Source organism: Delphinapterus leucas, chromosome 9, assembly GCF_059928025.1.
Source record: "Delphinapterus leucas isolate spDelLeu-1000000601 "Yukka" chromosome 9, BTC_Dleu_Yukka2, whole genome shotgun sequence".
NCBI lineage: Eukaryota > Metazoa > Chordata > Mammalia > Artiodactyla > Monodontidae > Delphinapterus > Delphinapterus leucas.
Window position 1 is genome coordinate 15507724 of NC_143137.1, and position 17841 is coordinate 15525564.

The 17841-nt window shown below is 46.0% G+C and overlaps 1 protein-coding gene across 1 annotated transcript in view; it reads left to right on the forward strand.

Annotated features, from left to right (window-relative positions):
* Positions 1-17841, forward strand: part of CREB3L2 (cAMP responsive element binding protein 3 like 2) — a 117887-nt gene that overhangs the window by 88780 nt on the left and 11266 nt on the right. The window contains exons 5-8 of the mRNA XM_022580214.2: positions 2080-2264; positions 4626-4772; positions 5732-5790; positions 7309-7377. Of these exons, the coding sequence (XP_022435922.1) occupies positions 2080-2264; positions 4626-4772; positions 5732-5790; positions 7309-7377 (460 nt within the window). The remainder of the gene's footprint in view (positions 1-2079; positions 2265-4625; positions 4773-5731; positions 5791-7308; positions 7378-17841) is intronic.

Genomic DNA, 17841 nt, shown 5'->3' on the forward strand with positions numbered 1-17841 from the left:
CAGTAGTTGTGGCGCATGGGCTTAGTTGCTCCGCGGCATGTGGGATCTTCCCGGACCAGGGCTCGAACCCGTGTCCCCTGCAGGTGGATTCTTAACCACTGCACCACCAGGAAAGCCCAAAGTAAGGAAATCATTGATTGGATATAACTTAAAGCCAAGTTGGTTGTTTGTGACCGGTTGTCCTAGGTTTCAGTCTGGTAATCTTGAAGCATTTAGAGGCTTAGATTTTGGTTTGCCTATGTAGGGCCACCAGAGCACTGGAGCCACCCCAGTCTGATGGCTTCCTTGCTTAATTCATCTGACACCACAGAGTGCCATAGGTCGTCATGGCATTGGGAAAAACTTGGTTAACACGCTTGGGACTCCTTCCTAGGTGAGCACATAAGTTTAAGGTGCATACCTACCCTCCTTAGCTGCCTGGAAGTGGTGGCAGAAGAGTTGGCAGTGGAGATGCATAGGATTGTTTTAGAATATTCTTTAGCTTTCAGAGTGCCCATGGACTCTAAAAAACCAGGGAGCTCTTGGGCGGAGAGGCATCTAGTGAAAAGCAGTATGTTAGAAAGAGAAAAGAGATGGGTTAGAGAAAGAGAGAGAGAGAACGAAAGTGTGCTGTGAATGGGAGTGGGCGCGGGGCGTGGCAGAGAGAGACACATCACCTGTGGTTACCTAGGATATTCAGGTGTCTCAGTGGGCGAGAGAGCCGTCTGGTTGCAGCTTGTCACCTCCAAAGGCAGCTGTGGGGGAATCCTTTCTCTTAGGTGAGTAGCTGTGTGTCAGAAAGTCTCTTCCCATTCACAGTACATCAGGCAGGAGACCGAGGCCTTTCCATGGCCCCGAGCTGTTCTCTGGCCGAGGAAGGCCAGGTGTGTATGAGGCCTCCAGGCTCCTTGCCCAGTTCAGAGCCGCTGCACTCAGGGCTCTGTTGTCCTGGGGGCTCCAGGAGGGGTGTGGAGTGAAAGGTTTACCCAAGGGTCATGTTCCTTGGCTCAGTAACAGCAGCTGGCTGTCAAGGTATTTCAGCACAACGTGAAGATTTGCAGGTCAGAAAAAGAGTGAGACCCCAAAGCTCGTTTGTCAGGTTGAACTCCAGAGTGGATTCCTCCCTCGGCAACCCATCCCTCCTGCCCTGGAGATGCAAGATTGGCACCGGCTAAGGCTCAGAGGCCCCAGCAGAGGGTGTGGGTGTCTCCCTGAGGACAGGTGAAGGATGCTTAGATGCTGGAGGACTTTGTGGGAGACAAAGTCCTCCCCCAATAATTGTCTTCCAATGCCTACCTGTCTATCCACAGATGGATTGGGTATTATCTGAATCAAGAATGCCTGGCATCTGGCCTATGGACCCTACCATGCACATTCCTCCAGAAACAAATGAGCTTTTCTCAAACACTCATGGGGCTCCCTGCTTTTGCTATTAAAAAAAAAAAAAAAAAAAAGATCCTAATACATTAACATGGTTTACAAGTCAAACTATGGAAACTATATGAAATGAACAGAGGGAAGGTTATGCCAGCACCGTCCCTACTTACTGTAATTTCCCCTGCCCCCATTACGTCATAATTTTATTAGTTTCTTATATACCTTCCAGAGTTTCTTTACGAAGATACGAGCAAATGGGGGTCTGTATTCTCTTTCTCTCCTTTTTCATACAAAAGGAGGGCTACTTTATACACTGTTTTGCACCTTGATTTATTCCGCTCCTCTATAGGCTGAGACCAGCAGACAATAACGTCATATCTACTGAAACCCTCATTGACCAAAGTAAAACTGAAAAACCCAATCCAAAAATGTATCCCAAATAAAGCCTGAAAATCAAGCCAAGAGCATCTGCCACGAGGCCATATCAAGGACTGCAGACTTGGAACCCAATAGTGCAACCTTTCAAATTTTTTGAAAGAAACACTCTTAAAATTTAACCTTAATAGTAATACATCTTGGAGGCCTTTCCATATCCACACACAGAGATTCCTCATTCTTTTGTTCGGCTGTCCTGAGTTCTGCTGTAGGGATGTTGAATGTTGAACTGCCCCAAGTCCTGCTCTGTTGCTCCCTGATGGATGCAATCCGTTCTTTTCCCCTCAGCCTCCGTGGACCACCTGCACTTACCGCCCACCCCTCCCAGCAGCCACAGCAGCGACTCAGAGGGCAGCCTGAGCCCCAGCCCGCGCCTGCACCCCTTTGGCCTGCCGCAGACCCACAGCCCCGCCAGGGCCCCAGCGCGGGCCCCCTCGGCACTTGCCAGCTCCCCACTCCTCACCGCACCGCACGTGAGTGTCCCCTGCATCCCTGCACCCCCATCCCCCATTCTGTCACTCGGACCTTCACCCAGCGTGCGTACCATTCGGAGCCTGTAGGAAGTTTTAGGTCTAACTGCTGAAGCAGGGGGATGACAGTCTTAAAGAACATTTTCTAAGAACTGCCTGTGACCTCATCATGCTAACACATTCTCTTCCTTTCCTGTGCACACTTCCAGTTTTTATTCACGTTTCTTTTTTATAGCTACAAACATGAGGAATAAAAATGGGTTGTTATTCTTCTCAAAATTGCATCACAAATATTTATCATCAATTTAGGTGGTCTTTATGACCTATGATAGGAAATAATTTATTTTTTAAATAAGCAATCTTTGATGAACTGAAAAATTGCTCTGAGAGTAAATGCGTTGATGTCTAAAGCTCAAAAATATAATTTAACCCTTTTTGTCTGTGGTGCAACTCTTAACCCAGTGACTCAGGATGGAAATCATGAGTCAACATTCATCCCTCACATATATAATTTTTCCAAATAAAAATTAGGGGTAGGGCTTCCTTGGTGGCGCAGTGGTTAAGAATCCGCCTGCCAATGCAGGGGACACGGGTTCGAGCCCTGGTCCAGGAAGATCCCTCACGCGGCGGAGCAACCAAGCCCATGTGCCACAACTACTGAGCCTGTGCTCTAGAGCCCACGAGCCACAACTGCTGAGCCTGTGTGCCACAACTACTGAAACCCACATGCCTAGAGCCTGTGCTCTGCAACAAGAGAAGCCACCACAATGACACACCACAATGAAGAGTAGCCCCTGCTCACCGCAACTAGAGAAAGCCCACGTGCAGCAAAGAAGACCCAACACAGCCAAAAATAAAATAAAATAAATAAATAAAATAAATTAAAAAAAAATTTAGGGTTAGATAATTAACTTCTCATTGTTCTGAATAGTCGATTGATTTCTATGAGGATTTAAAAATTAGTCAGCCTTACTGAATTTATAATATCACATAGAGCAAATTTGAATGAAATGAGTTATTTAAAAATTCTTAGAATAATCATGCATTAATTAACATAATTTTGAAAATTTGAGTTCAGTCTGTGTGAGAAACTCAGAAAGTTCTAGATCTGTGGCCACCTTCTTATATATCACTATTACCGAGGGCCAGGGAATTAACTCTTTCCACTCCACCTTTGCCTTCTCTCCTCTAACCCTTCACCCCTTTGATTACTGAAATAGTGTCCATCCTATGGATTTGTGGGTCCTACCACAGTTAATCCATTCCACGTGGTCATGGAGGAAATCCTTCCCATATCATACACTGGCTCAGCATCTGTGTTGTTTCCCTGTTATCTGTGGGCATCAAGCCCTCATACCTCTGCTGGGTACAAACACCCTCCTACGTGCCCAACCTGCCGCTGCTTCCAGAACTCCTCACCCCCTCTACGCAGAGTGGCTTCTTCAGTTACTTTTTACAATACTGCCTTTGTTGTAATGCCCTCCTCTGTGTAAATCACCCCCTTTCTTTCAGGAAGCCCAATTCAAGCCTTATCTGCTACCCTAAGCCTTCCCTTATCACACAAACTCACATAAGCGTTCTCCTTCTTCATATTTTTAATGTACCTTGAGTGAATATTACAGTCTAGCATTTAATTGCTCTCATTCTTTCACGTGTTTCAATTTAGTCTCGGTCTCGATCATTAGCTACTTAAGAGACAGAGTTTGTTTTGATTCTTCCGTGCATCTAATGTGGAGCTAATATGCAGTAGGTACTCCATTTATTTGACTAATTATAAACACATTGTCCTAATATGGGTGAAATTAGATGAGCTACAGTTCTCATCTCCACTGATGATGGAGAGTCTGGGACTGTGCTGACCAGTGACTTTCATGGAACATGCCTGCAGGTGTGTCCCTAGGAGCCCTGGCCCCTTAGCTGGAAGTAGAGGTCAAGAAGCAACTCCTAGTGTTTAGAGAGCATCTTGCCAAATGGCATCTTTAGGAGAACAACAAAACTTTCCGCCAACAGAGTTCCAAGTGAATCCTTCATCACTCTGAGGACAGGAAATCTCTAGGGACGTGGGAAATGAATTGTATCCTTTAATTTTGTTGTTTTAGCCAGCAGGGTACTTTCTGGGAAATAATGGGTGGAGGTTTCTTTACCCATTCCCTTATAATCCTTGGGTTGTAACACTCACACGAGTGTCTTCTGCATTTTTGCTTCCACTTCAAAGTGCCCGTTTCTCACCAAAAGAGATGGGCCTCCTTTTCCCTTAGCCATTGGCAAGACATCCTAACAGACCCTCCTCAGCCCTCAGGAGGTGTTTCTCCGGCACGCCCGGCTTTTCCTCTTTGACCCTTTTCTGCTCCTTGGTCTGCACAGAAGCTGCAGGGATCAGGCCCCCTGGTCCTGACGGAGGAAGAGAAGAGAACCCTGATCGCCGAGGGCTATCCCATCCCCACAAAGTTGCCCCTGACAAAATCAGAGGAGAAGGCCCTGAAGAAAATCCGGAGGAAAATCAAGAACAAGGTGAGCCCTTCAAATGCAGGCACTTCTGTGAGCAGAGACAGTGAGCAAACCCGGCCAGCATGCCCACCCTCCCTTCCCGGTGGCCAACACTGGCCCGTCCCGTGGTGGGGACCAAGGCTTGCCCCTGTCTTCCCCCAGACCTCCCCATACATCTTCTGGTCAGTGGGCCTCCAGGTCGGGCGTGCACACTCTGTGGTGCCTAAGATGACCCATACAGGGGCGGGAAGAAAATATTAGAACTCCCATTTACATTTTGAAAAAATCTCAGCCTTTAAAATTTGTTTTATTAGATACACAATATTTCCCTCTAGTAGGCATGTGTATAATTTATAAATGAATAAATATAAATGTATTACGGGTGCTTGCTTAATTTTTTTTCTTGATAGAGGTTTTTGATAAAAAATTCTGCAGACCACTGTTCTATACCTGGGTCCAGCAGTCTCCTAGTCCTAGGCCCCTACAGTGGGGATCAGGGGTGCAGAGGCCCTGGGGCATGGCTAGGGCGTGGGCAGAGCAGGAGGGAGGGGACAAAGAGAGAGGAAGGAAAGAGTTTAGAGTTAAAAGTTTTCGTCCATGTGCAGAACCGCCAGGGAATTTTTATACGACTAACCCCAACTGGCTTATATTATGTATTATAGTTGAGCCAACTAGGTCCACAGAATTGAAATCATTTATCTAAGGCCATACAGATGGTTCGTGACCCACATGTTCCACTCTGACTCCTGGACCACTGTCCTTCTCACTGGGGACCTAGTGTTGGAAAGTAGATGAGAACATCAGCTGGTTGAAACCAGGGAGGACAGAAGAGGTGATTAGTAGATGAGCCAGTAGGTTAAACAAATGGGAAGTGGCCACAAAAGTGAGCAGGGCTTTTGTGATTTCTTTGCTCATGGCCTCTTGTCATGCTGGTTTACTGAGATAGCTGGAACATAATCCTTTTTTCTCCCCTTCCATTGCAGATTTCTGCCCAGGAAAGTAGGAGGAAGAAGAAGGAATACATGGACAGTTTGGAGAAAAAGTAAGCCTCCTGCCAAAGTGGTTGTGTGTATTGAGCAATTCATGTAGAGAAATGTAAGTGCAGGGGGGCCCTGCTTTCTATGAGAAGGGGGTTCAATTTCTTGGTCTGGACCCCGGCAAAGGCCGTTGGTTTATCAGCTATGTTTTGCCTGCCACCTAGTGGTTTTTAGAGGGGAAAGCTTATAGATCTGGCAGGTGATAAAAAGTACATTCAGTCTTAGTAGGCATTTGTACCGCACAGTTTCCAACCAAGGGTCCTTAAGTCCCTGAAGACTTCCTTTCAAATAAGTACAAATGCTAACCTTCATGCATATTCCTGGACTCCTCAGAGGAGAGGCGCTAATTAATCAATTCCTGTTGGCCACACTCCCTCGCACGCTAGAGAAAGCAACAGGGGATGAAGTAAGTAAAGCAGGTTGGCGTTCTTTTTTTTCTGTCCACTATAATTTGTGTTATAGGTGAGTGACTTTTCACAAAAACACTTGAAGGCACCTTTTGCTCTTCTGAATAGCCTGGAATATCAGGAGGGCTGTTAGAAAAACGTAAATTAAATACAATTTTGTATTAGCCCTAGAAAATAGTTCCCATCTGGCAAACTAATACCATTGGAATGAGTCCTGGGACCTAGAAATGAATCTTTATGTGTGTCTGGTGAGAAGAGCAGTTGGTGGATCCTGGCTGGTTCTTGAAGTTCCTACTGAAAGTCAGTGTTTCTTCCTCCTGATTTAGGTGTTGGTAATATAGCATTAAGCAGTCCCATTCTGTTTGTTATTGTCTGTAGGTATCCAGGGTCAAGATGTTTCGATGAAAATCTCTTTATTGCCTCTTTGGGGCATGCCTGCTCCGGCACCTGGATTCCTTGTCTTGAGGTCCCGGGTTCTTGTTCTTCACTCTCCCCCTGCCCCAAGCCCCTGGGCTTCCTGTCAGCCCTTCAGGTCAAGAGTACAGCCAGCAGCATCCAGACCCTGTAGCATAGAGGGAGAATTGTGATGGACATTGAGAGCCATAGGGAAGAGTCGAGAGAAATCAAGGTTGGAACACCCTAAAAGAAGTTTATGTTTTGTACCATCCCTATTCATTTTCCATTACTGAGGCACTGGTTACCCATCTCTCTCTCTCTTTTTTCTTTTGTCTACTCACCCTTTTCCCCAACTCAGGTTGGCAAAGTTCTCTCCCTCACCTCCCTAGAGTAGCTGCTTCCCCGTCTTTTTTTTTGCGGTACGCGGGCCTCTCACTGTTGTGGCCTCTCCCGTTGTGGAGCACAGGCTCCAGTCGCGCAGGCTCAGCAGCCATGGCTCACGGGCCCAGCCGCTCCGCGGCACGTGGGATCCTCCCGGACCGGGGCACAAACCCACGTCCCCCGCATCGGCAGGCGGACTCTCAACCACTGCGCAACCAGGGAAGCCCTTCCCTGGCTTTTTTTCTCTCAACCCCACCTGCCTCCATCCTAGCTCCTGGCTTAGTGTTTGCTCCCCGATAAAAAACTAAGTGTATTTTTCTCTCTCTCTCTCCTCTGTAGGGTGGAGTCTTGTTCAACGGAGAACTCCGAGCTCCGGAAGAAGGTGGAGGTTCTGGAGAACACCAACAGGTGAGGGTCCCTGGCGTGAGGAACCAACACAACTGCCTGATGGAAGGTGGGGAAAGAGGGGGAGATCCAGGGCCAGAGCTGGGAGGAAAAGGGAGGAGATGACATTGAAAGGATGGTTGTGTCAGGATGCTCAGGATGGTCGCACTTCTCTCACCTGTTCCTCCCGTGTGTGTGTGTGTGTGCACGCACACACACACACACACATGCATGTCCTTTACTTTTCCTGAAATACGTGGAATTGATGAAGAGGCTGATTCTGATAAGGGCTATGATGAGGGGGTTAAGGAAGAGGCTTGGACAAGAATAATGTCAATGAATCCGATTCTCCTGAAAATGACATCAGACTTAAGAGGTGGACAAAGAGGGCCTGACCACTTTTTTGTCACCCAGTTTGAGTAATAAATGGTGTTTTTTAGTAAAAAAAAATGGAGAGAAAACCAAGTTTGTTTTTTTAATTACTGTTTTTAAAAGTTAATTAATGAATTACATTTTAAGCCCATTTTGCAAAATAACTATAGGATAGTTCCTCTAGCACCTCCTGTGCCAGGTACTCTTTTCAGCACTTTATGGATATTAATTCATTTAACCTTCTAATGGCCCTGTGAGCTGGTCCTATGACTATCCCCATTATATAAAGGAGGTCCTGAGACTCAGAAAGGTTAGGTGACGCAGGTCACGCAGGTCACGCAGTAAATGCTAGAAGGCTGCATTTGAAGGCAGGCAATCTGGTCCTGGAGCCTCGATGTAGGAGAAGCATACTGAGCTTTACCCAGAGTCATACGCAAGAGAAACGGGTTAAGGTATAGGGCTGAGAAATGGCGGTTGGGGAGTTTCATCGTGTGTGTGTGTGTGTGTGTGCGTGCGCGCGCTCGCGGAGCCTGCCTATGCTTTGAAAATTAAAGTGTTCATTAGTCAAGGGATCCTGTTGCCCTTAGTTGTTATAGATCTGACAGTCCAAGCAGAGACAAATTGACTTTTAGGTAAAGCAGAATTTTAATTCATCATTTTAAGGCTTGGCACTAATGCCAGTAACAATTTTGCAAATGTTAAGGGATCAGGGTAAATCTATTTGCGTGTCATTTCATAATAACTTGAAATTTGGCTCCCATTTCCTAAATCTTCATGGTCTGTTGCTCAAACAGCAGGCTAATCTAGTCATAAGGTAAAAATACCATCAGTAGGAAAAGTGGACATTGTGACCGCGCTGGGTTTCCCTGCATTTCTGGGAATGTGTGGTCATATAGCGAGTCAAGGGCAATCACCTCTAGTGCTCTGTGGACAAACAGCAGAAGTAAGTAAATGTCACCAGCTCCATGTGGTATCACCTTGACCCCCTGAGGCAAAGAAGCTGGTTTCCAGTACGACTTCAGGTTTCCGGTTTCATGGTTGCCTTTGGCCATTAGTCTCCTGAAGCTTCCTCTCTTCTTATCTCCACCTTTACTCCTGCCAGAGTGGTTCTCAGGGTCCTGAACCCCACCAGCGTCTGTATCCATCTTGTTAGCATCCTGAGCTGATAGTGTTCCCACCCCCCTGTCCTAGCACTTGCTGTTGCAGAAGTCCTGTGTTCATGAATGGGACAAATCCAGGTCATGAATTGGTGAACAGGGGAAGAGGAATCCGTCCAACATAACCGTGGAGTTTGGTCCAGGTTGGGTCTAGTCTAGGGGTTCTGGGTGTCATGTCTATACAAAGCCACACGGGGGCAGCAGAGGCACAAAGAGCAGTGGGTGCTTGCGATGAGACGGCGTCGCTGACACCTTTCCTGGGAAAAAGGGTCTCTCCTCCCCTCTCCAGGCTGACCCTGCTCTATCATATTTTTCTAAACTTAAAAAGAAAAAACCCCACACATGTAATATATGCCCATTGTATAAAAAATTAGAAAATACAGTTTAAAAAGGGAAAAAATTACAATCTTTTCACCTAGAGAGATGTTTACATTTTGGAATTTTTATGTATATGTATTTATATTGTACATCCTCCTCTGTTCTTCCCTGAGAGCCAGCGGTGGTTTTCCTTCTGTTTTCTTCACTGACTGTGGAAGGTTTTCCCAGCCATTCAGCCTGCTGGAACCCCGACTGAGAAAACCGTCTATCTTATGCCACTGGTGCTCTGCTTGTCCCTGGACTGTAGGAGCCTCCACTGTGGTTCCGCCAGAGGCCCAAGTGCCGTCTCTTCCCTCTTCCAAACTTACCTCTCCTGGTAGACAACCTTTTATGGTGGAAATGGTTGCTACTTGATTAACCTGCAGTCTTCCCACAGGTAGTCTGATGAGGGAGTTCCTAGAGTCATAATCTCTCAGTCCAGCAGCTTTTAGTGTGCTGTGGCTTGAGAAGTCAGGGAAGAAAAGCAGAGCCACTCTTGTTCACACAAGGAAGGGCCTTCCTTGCCCCCGACTTCCTCTTCTCCCTTCTTCTTCTGTTCCTGCCAAGGGCTTCCCCTCGCCAGAGGACACTGCGGTAGCCAGAGTGACTGTAACATGAACTGTGGCAATCTCTTGCCCTAAACCAGTCAGGAGGAGTTGGTGTTTTGGGCCCGTGGTAAGGGGAGGTTTTCAGACCCTTTATTCGTCACACCGTGTGAGTGACCCAGTGTTTGAACTAAGTACAGGGTAGGGCCCAGTGAACACACACCTGTGTTTGTGTCCTGTTCGCGCTTCTTGTATTAGCGTCCTTTGGAGGTAGCTGGGCAGAGGTAGAAATGGCTGTGAGAAGTGGACAGGACCCTGGGTCACCAGAAGTGGGGTGGGAGACCTTGTGTGCCGTTGTTTCATTTGGCACGATGTGGCGGGAAAGGCGAGTGGGTACGTGGACCAAAATAAAGACAAATTATACCTCTTTACATTTTACCACTTCTGTGCTCCCCCCATGAGGGACTTTCCATCTATCCAGATGGGAATGAGCCCTCAGATTCCAAATCAATCCCAACTCTTCAGTTAGTACTCGCCCCAGCATCAGCCATTTAGCATGCTCTTGGCTTCTAGGCAAAAAAGCCCCTTTTATCTGAGCTCAGGAAGCTGGAAGAGGATGGAGACAGGAGAGGAGACTTCTGCAGCCTCACCCCAGGAGCCTAAGAGCAGCCGAAGCAGTGGGAAGGCACCTTCACACTTCTTTGCTAAGGCGATCCGCGAATCGCATGCCACCGGGAAATGTGTGAGCTGAGAGCGAGTGGTCTCCCAGGGGGCCCTGCTTCCTGTGCTCAGTCAGGATATACATTTGCACTTGCAAAGTCCAGGCGAGGCCGTGTGTGGTGCCAGAGGGTCTTCCTGGCCTTCCTTGCTTATCATTCGCCTCTCCGAGCTGCATGTCTCATTCTTGAGAGACCCTGTCTTTCCCCCACTTTCTAGCCTTTTCTTCTGCACAAGTGATGCACATCTACTGCCCAGCCCATCCATTTTAGGTGTTTGTGGCCCAGTTTGCTCCATTCATTTTTAATTTTGCCCTCGTGCTGTTGGCTGTAAGGCTGAGAGCCACTATCCCTCTGCTGAGCCCTGATTTGTAGACTTATAGGAGCTTAGACTTGAAATGTACTTTAGACATCTCATTTACCTGTTAATCACTTCCTTTTACAGAAGCGGAAACTGAGGGCTGATGAGGTTAAGATCATCCATTTAGAGGTAGGACAGGGACTAGAATTCAGCCACTTAACTTTCTCAACTGGACCTGACCTCGGTCTCTTTTGCCGCTGTTGTGCTCTCTCTCCAAGGACCGCTGCCTTTCCCAGCACGGGGTCAACCGTAGTTCCAAACAAGAGGGCCCAGCTTGGGATCTGTGTTTTAGGGGGCCCTGCTCTAGCTTTCCCCTAGCCACGCCCCTCCCCATGGGATGAGAAGTCAGCAGGAACAAGGTGATATATCTGTCTGGAGCGCTAACCTGGCCTTGGAGGGAGCTCGACATAGCAGGTGTCGGAGGTGCCCATGGGCAGTGTTTGCCTGGCTTGGGGTAGGTGGGGTAAGGAGAAACCTTAGGATGTATGACATGTATGGGATGTGGGCCTTGTTGGTATTCTTTCTCCGAACCTCACAGAAGGTGAGGGATGTGCTTGTCCTGTCTGTGTTGTTATCAGAAACAAGAATTCATTAGTTTTCCTCTTTGACCTTCCTCTTAGCTATAGTCCTCTTCTCTGTCTCTACTTTTCTTGTTTTTTAAAATCTACATATGGGGCTTCCCTGGTGGCGCAGTGGTTGGGAGTCCGCCTGCCGACTCAGGGGACGCGGGTTTGTGCCCCGGTCCGGGAAGATCCCACATGCCGTGGAGCGGCTGGGCCCGTGAGCCATGGCCGCTGAGCCTGCGCGTCCGGAGCCTGTGCTCTGCAACGGGAGGGGCCACAACGGTGAGAGGCCCACATACCGCAAAAAAAAAAAAAAAAAAAAAAATCTACATATGATTCCTGATGGAGGTCTTTCCAGCCAAGCCCACTGGGCTCTGACTGTGCTCTCCTCATTTGTTGGTTTAGACGCACAGCTGCGTCCATTTGCACCAGTTTTGTGTGTCGGCTTCCTCCTCACTGTTGTGTCTTCCACATGTGACGTCTTCTCTTCGACTGACTGTAACCAGCGGGCCCCTCTTTCCTGCTGTGCACAGAGAGGCTGTTAGAGTGCTCAGGAATGACCCTCTGTAGACCTTTGTCTTGGCTTAAATCACTTTTCATTTCTCCATTATCTCTAACTTCTAGTTGTGGGAAGAGTACAAGCTTTCTTTTCAGTTGAAAATGTTACAAACTTCAAAGCATCGTTGGATACTAGACTAAGTTTCCCGGAGAGTTTACAAAGGCATTTTAGTAGGATTCCATGGTAAAGTTAGACATTCCTCAGCCCCAGAAAACATTCTAGAACTCTCTCTTTCTTGTGTTCCTGGGTGAGTAGGTGATAGAATATTTCAGAAGTGCCCTCTGGTCCCTGAAAAATAAACCTCCTTATAATGTGGCAATTACACAGTAAGAGAAAGGAGATAATTTGTATTTTTAAAAATTTAGGCCAGAGCCCTATGAACAACTTTCAAAACTTAAGTGAAAGATCATAAATAAATGAGTATTTATTCAAAGTTTAGGATTTTAGCAGAATGTAATTATCTTTTGTATAAGAGTTTGCACTTTAGTATTTAAAAGTCTTTGAGGTAGTTCAAGAGTCTCCTTAAATACTGTTATGCAATGTTTTGAATTATTATTAACATTATATCCTACCACCTCCCCACCCTCTGCCTGAGGATTTTGAGGTAGGTGTTTCAGCTTTTTTTTTTTTAATTTTATTTATTTATTTGTTTATTTGGCTGCGTTGGGTCTTTGTTGCTGCACGCGGCCTTTCTCTAGTTGCGGTGAGCAGGGGCTACTCTTCGTTGCAGTGCACGGGTTTCTCGTTGCGGTGGCTTCTCTTGTTGCGGAGCACGGGCTCTAGGCACGTGGGCTTCAGTAGTTGTGGCTCACGGGCTCAGTTGTTGTGGCTCACAGGCTCAGTAGTTGTGGCTCACGGGCTCTAGAGCGCAGGCTCAGTAGTTGTGGCGTATGGGCTTAGTTGCTCCGGGCATGTGGGATCTTCCCGGACCAGGGCTCGAACCCGTGTCCCCTGCATTGGCAAGTGGACTCTTAACCACTGCACCACCAGGAAAGTCCCTGTTTTTGGTTTTTGACACCTCTCTCCTAACCCTCCGATCTTGTACACTAATTCTAGAAGACTGGGGTGGGTGGGGAGGGATTCAGGTGGGGTTTTGGTTCGAAAGGACATGGATGTCTGCCTCTTCCATCATGAAGCCACCTAATGTTCACTCATATAATTTTTTTGCATGTGTGCACTAGATAAGTAGCACTTAGACTTTTTTGATCATATTGTTTTACATGTTGTGTAGTGACCCAGACACACCACACGTACATATACATCACATTCATAACTAATATGAATGTTTCACAAATGAATACTTATTTACTATGTGTGATGCCCTCAGATATTGTGTGTTCTATTTGATTCTGTTTCATTAAATACACCAGTCACACCCCAGCTGCTTTCACAACCCACGAATGGTTCATGATTTGGAATTTAGAACTTACTGCTTTAAGTAGTTCCATAAGTAAAAAAAAGTTCCTTCATTCCTGTGGGAGGCTGATTCACCCAGAGGGTGATTTACTTACGCACACAAATGTGCACACATGCATTATAGCCCAGCTAGTTCCATTTCTGAGTAAGGCGTGCTACAGGATTTGATGGAAATTGTGTTTATAGAGAGGACCTGGTTTGAAGCTCCTGGCACAGCAAGTAATTGGGAACCACCAGTTTATTATTTTTCCTGGGTCCTAGTTTCTGACTCCAGTGGGAAATTAGGTACTAGAATGTTCAAAGTATAAGATGCAGTAACTGTATCACTAGCTTGTTCTCTCTCGCTCCCTCCCCACACCAACCCCTGCTGTTTCCCTTCAATAACAGAAACATAAGAAAACAAAATTAAACCAAATACAAGAAAACACACGAGGCTGTTGATGCATTTCCCAGTTTTTATAAGATTGTGTCTCACACTGCCGGCTACTTTTGAATGTTTTGCCCAATTTCCTTTGATGTGCCTCCCAAGATACAGGGTGATGCTTTATTTTGGGCAAGGCTGGCAGCTGTCTCTAACTGCTCTTTTACTAGGAGCTGTGTGAGGACAGCCATAAGGTTTATTTTTACATCTCACCACAGGACAAAATCCACATTTTCAATCAAGTGTTGTACCCTCCAATTTAACAAATTGTGAGAAATGTCTTGGCCCAGATAAACGTCTCTCTAAATTAAGACCTTGCTCCCGGAAGCCCAAGAATTCATTAAGCCATAATTAGCCATGATCACTGATGATTTAACATACAGTAATAAAGGAGAAGTTTAAACTGAGTTCTGAACGTACTGTTGGAAAGAGAGTCTCTCCTATGATTGACTTTTTATAGCTTTAGTTTTAAAATAATTCTTCCATTTCATCTGTTGGCTGCCTTTTCTCCAGCCGGCCCTTTATGCAAACAGGGTAACAGCTGTCATCCAAGCTCCCAATGCTTCATGCCGTGGCATCTATCCCAATGGCATCAGGGAAGGTACCATATCATCTCAGACCAACATATCAGTTGTGAGATTCCAGGCTTTCCTGTAAGGAGACTCATCTGTCATCAGTGGAAAGAAATAGCAAGCACTCTGCAAAGGTGTATTTGTTTCAGCAAACCCAGAGTACCCCAGAAGCGGATTCTCTCATTATTCTGTTAGCTGGTGAGGTCAAGAGAATTAACTTTGACTAAGTGCCTGAACTCAGGACTTAAGGAAAGTGATTAAAAACCATGGCACTGAGATCTAAATTCAGGTTTCTCTTCCTGGGAGCTTATCGCCGTGTTCTGGTGAATATTACTGACTTAGTGATCCTAAAGCCATCTCATCAGCTCTGTTGGTGTCCAGTGGAGGGACAGGTCTTATAGCTTCCATTTTCCTAAACAAAGCTCAGGTTTGACTTCCTGACACTTGACGTGGGCTAAGGAATACCTCTTATTCCTTTATCCATCATTTGCATTTTATCTTGGTATATCCAGAGATCTGCCAGGAAATGTTTATTTTACCCTATTGCTTTTATTTGTATCAGATCACTGAAACTTTGTTAGTATATATCTCACTGCCATCAGATTCACTGTGGCCCTTCTGTCTGCAGTTTGGTCACTGTCTGCAGTTTGGTCACTGTAATCTTTTCTTATTTAATGGTGGACACATCTCTTGGTTGTACAGTTGTCAATGTGATGCTTTTTTTTTTTGGCTGCACTGTGCGGCTTGCAGGATCTTAGTTCCCTGACCAGGGATCAAACCCGGGCCTCGGCAGTGAAAGCACTGAGTCCTAACCACTGGACCACCAGGGAATTCCCTCATTAAGATGTTAATGTCACTGGATTTAAGAAAAATCTACTTAACTAAGAAATCTTTTGATCATTAATTTTATTAGGTTATAGGTTTGGGTACCATGGTGTGCTGAATTGGAAAGTACGTGAGCTATGGAGTCAGATAGGTTTGGGTTTACATCTTAGGTCTTCTAGTTACTGGTTACATGTCTTTGAAGCCTTTACATAGTATCTCAGTATATGAAGTTCTAGAACTCAGCCAGTGGACACTCAATCACTAATAATTTTCTTTCCTTATGACAAAAATGAGTGTTTCAGGACTTCCCTGGTGGCGCAATGGTTGAGAGTCCGCCTGCCGATGCAGGGGACCACGGGTTCGTGCCTCGGTCCGGGAAGATCCCACATGCCTCGGAGTGGCTGGGCCCGTGAGCCATGGCCCCTGAGCCTGCGCGTCCCAAGCCTGTGCTCCGCAACGGGAGAGGCCACAACAGTGAGAGGCCCGCGTACCGCAAAAAAAAAAAAAAAGAGAAAAAGAATGTTTCTGTTTTATGAATGTCTATGAATTTCCCAAACTTTATCACATCATGGAAATCTATTTAGATATTGGGGAATGGATGAGTTAACCTGCTTTCCTTGGGTGAAATCTCTCTGTTGCTGATGGATGGGGCCTTCAGAGTGTCATCATTCCCACGAGTTCACCTTTGCTAATCCGAGTAGGAGAAGCAGCAGGAAACAGCGCATTATAAATCACTGTTGCTTTCCACCAAAATTTCAAACTGAAAAATCTATTTTGAACTACATGTTTGCTCATCTTAAAGAGTTGGATTATAAACTGTTAGAAATCAGGGGCCATTAAACAAACATTTTCATTTGCAGTGGATTCAGAATATAATTGTCTTTGAGTTTGGAAAGGATGTGCTGATGAATGCCAAGTAAAGCGCCACACAACTAGTAAAGATACAGCCCTTACTGCTCGCCCAGCCAGACTTAGATGGTCCTTCTTCCAAACTGATAGCACTTTACACCTATAGCTGGGGTTCCCAACTTGAGCCTAAGGCATTATACCATTGGGGTTTAGGTGTGTCTGGCCTGTCAGAGGTCTGTCTTCAGAACAGACTGTGGAGCCTCCTGGGAGACTGTTCATCCTAGGGAAGGGGTCCCAGGCCTCGTGATCACAATCGGAAATTGGAAGGGAGGAGTGATTCCGAGTATTGTGTGGAATTGGTTTTCTCAGTGGTTCATGCTCTGAAGACTGGACAAAGGGCAGGGATTGGGCAGGGAGGAGGTGCAGGAAGGTTGTGGGTAAATGGGGACTGTTGGTAAAAATGGAAATGGCGATTTCGCTTTAAAAACACCTTAAGAGTTTGGAGCAAAAGTAAATGGCTGTGGTAACATCTGGAAATCTGCTGTCTAATGGAAGCCTGGTTAGAGGAATGTCCTCCACCAACTCTTCCATGCACAGAGCACAGCTGAGCTTCAACAACTAATGGAGCTGCCAGCGCAGGCAGCAGGGTGCCCCATGGGAGTTGAGGTGCCCATCAGAAGTGGCAGCCAGCATTACAGACATGGCTCTTCAGCAGGCCACCAAGGAAACAGTGAGGCCCCTTTCTGTAGTTTAGCTGGTAACAAAGACCCTATTGATTGGCACCACAGGAGGAGGCCAGAATATGAGAGAAAAGGTTTGTGCCACACGGTCAAGCGTAGGTCTTATCTATGGCTCACCTGTGTATCTTCCCCACGAGTTCCAGAAATACAGCAGGGAGAACCCAAAGAGGGCTTTGGGGCTGGCATTACAGGATGTTGTCAATAAAATGTGTGCCACTGCCCACTAGATCTCAGCTCTGCCAGAAGGAACGCTCACCCAGGAAGTGGGTCTGTCACTCAGCTCTTAGCTTTGAAAAGGCAGCCGTGCAAGCCAGTAAGAATGGGGTGCTCTTGGGAGGTCCTGGGAGAAGAAAGTGTGATGGGGAAAAACACTTGCTGCATTATACGGTCATTTAACTGCAAACTTCTGATTTTTTTCCATCTTTACTGAGGTGTAATCAACAAGTAAAATTGTGAGATATTTAAAGTGTGCAACGTGATGATTTGATACATGTATACGTTGTGAAAGGATTCTTCACATCAAGTTAATGACCTATTTACCTTATTTTTATTTTTTGGTAAACACATTTAAGTTCTACGCTCTTAGCAAATTTCAATTATATGGTACAGTTTTATCACCTAGAGTCACCATATTTTACACTAGATCCTCAGACCTTATTCATCTTATAGCTGAAAGTTTGCACCCTTTTACCAACCTCTCCCTATTTCCCCACCCCCAGCTCCTAGCAACCGCTTGTCTACTATTTCTATGAGTTCAACTTTTTTTTTTTTTAAAGATTCCATGTGTCAGTGACACCACGTGGTATTTATCTTTCTTTGTCTGGCTTATATCACTTCGCATGATGCCCTCCAGGTTGCTCCATGTTGTCACAAACGACACAATTTCCTAAAGTAGAATTTATAGCAATCATGCTATCGGTATTTCTCAGCCTTGAGTAACTCACAAAACTCTTTTAAAGAACGTGTTGCTTGAATGTACAGAAACATAAACCAGTCTATACTACTTGTGATTATGCTTCTAGATAACCATAAAGC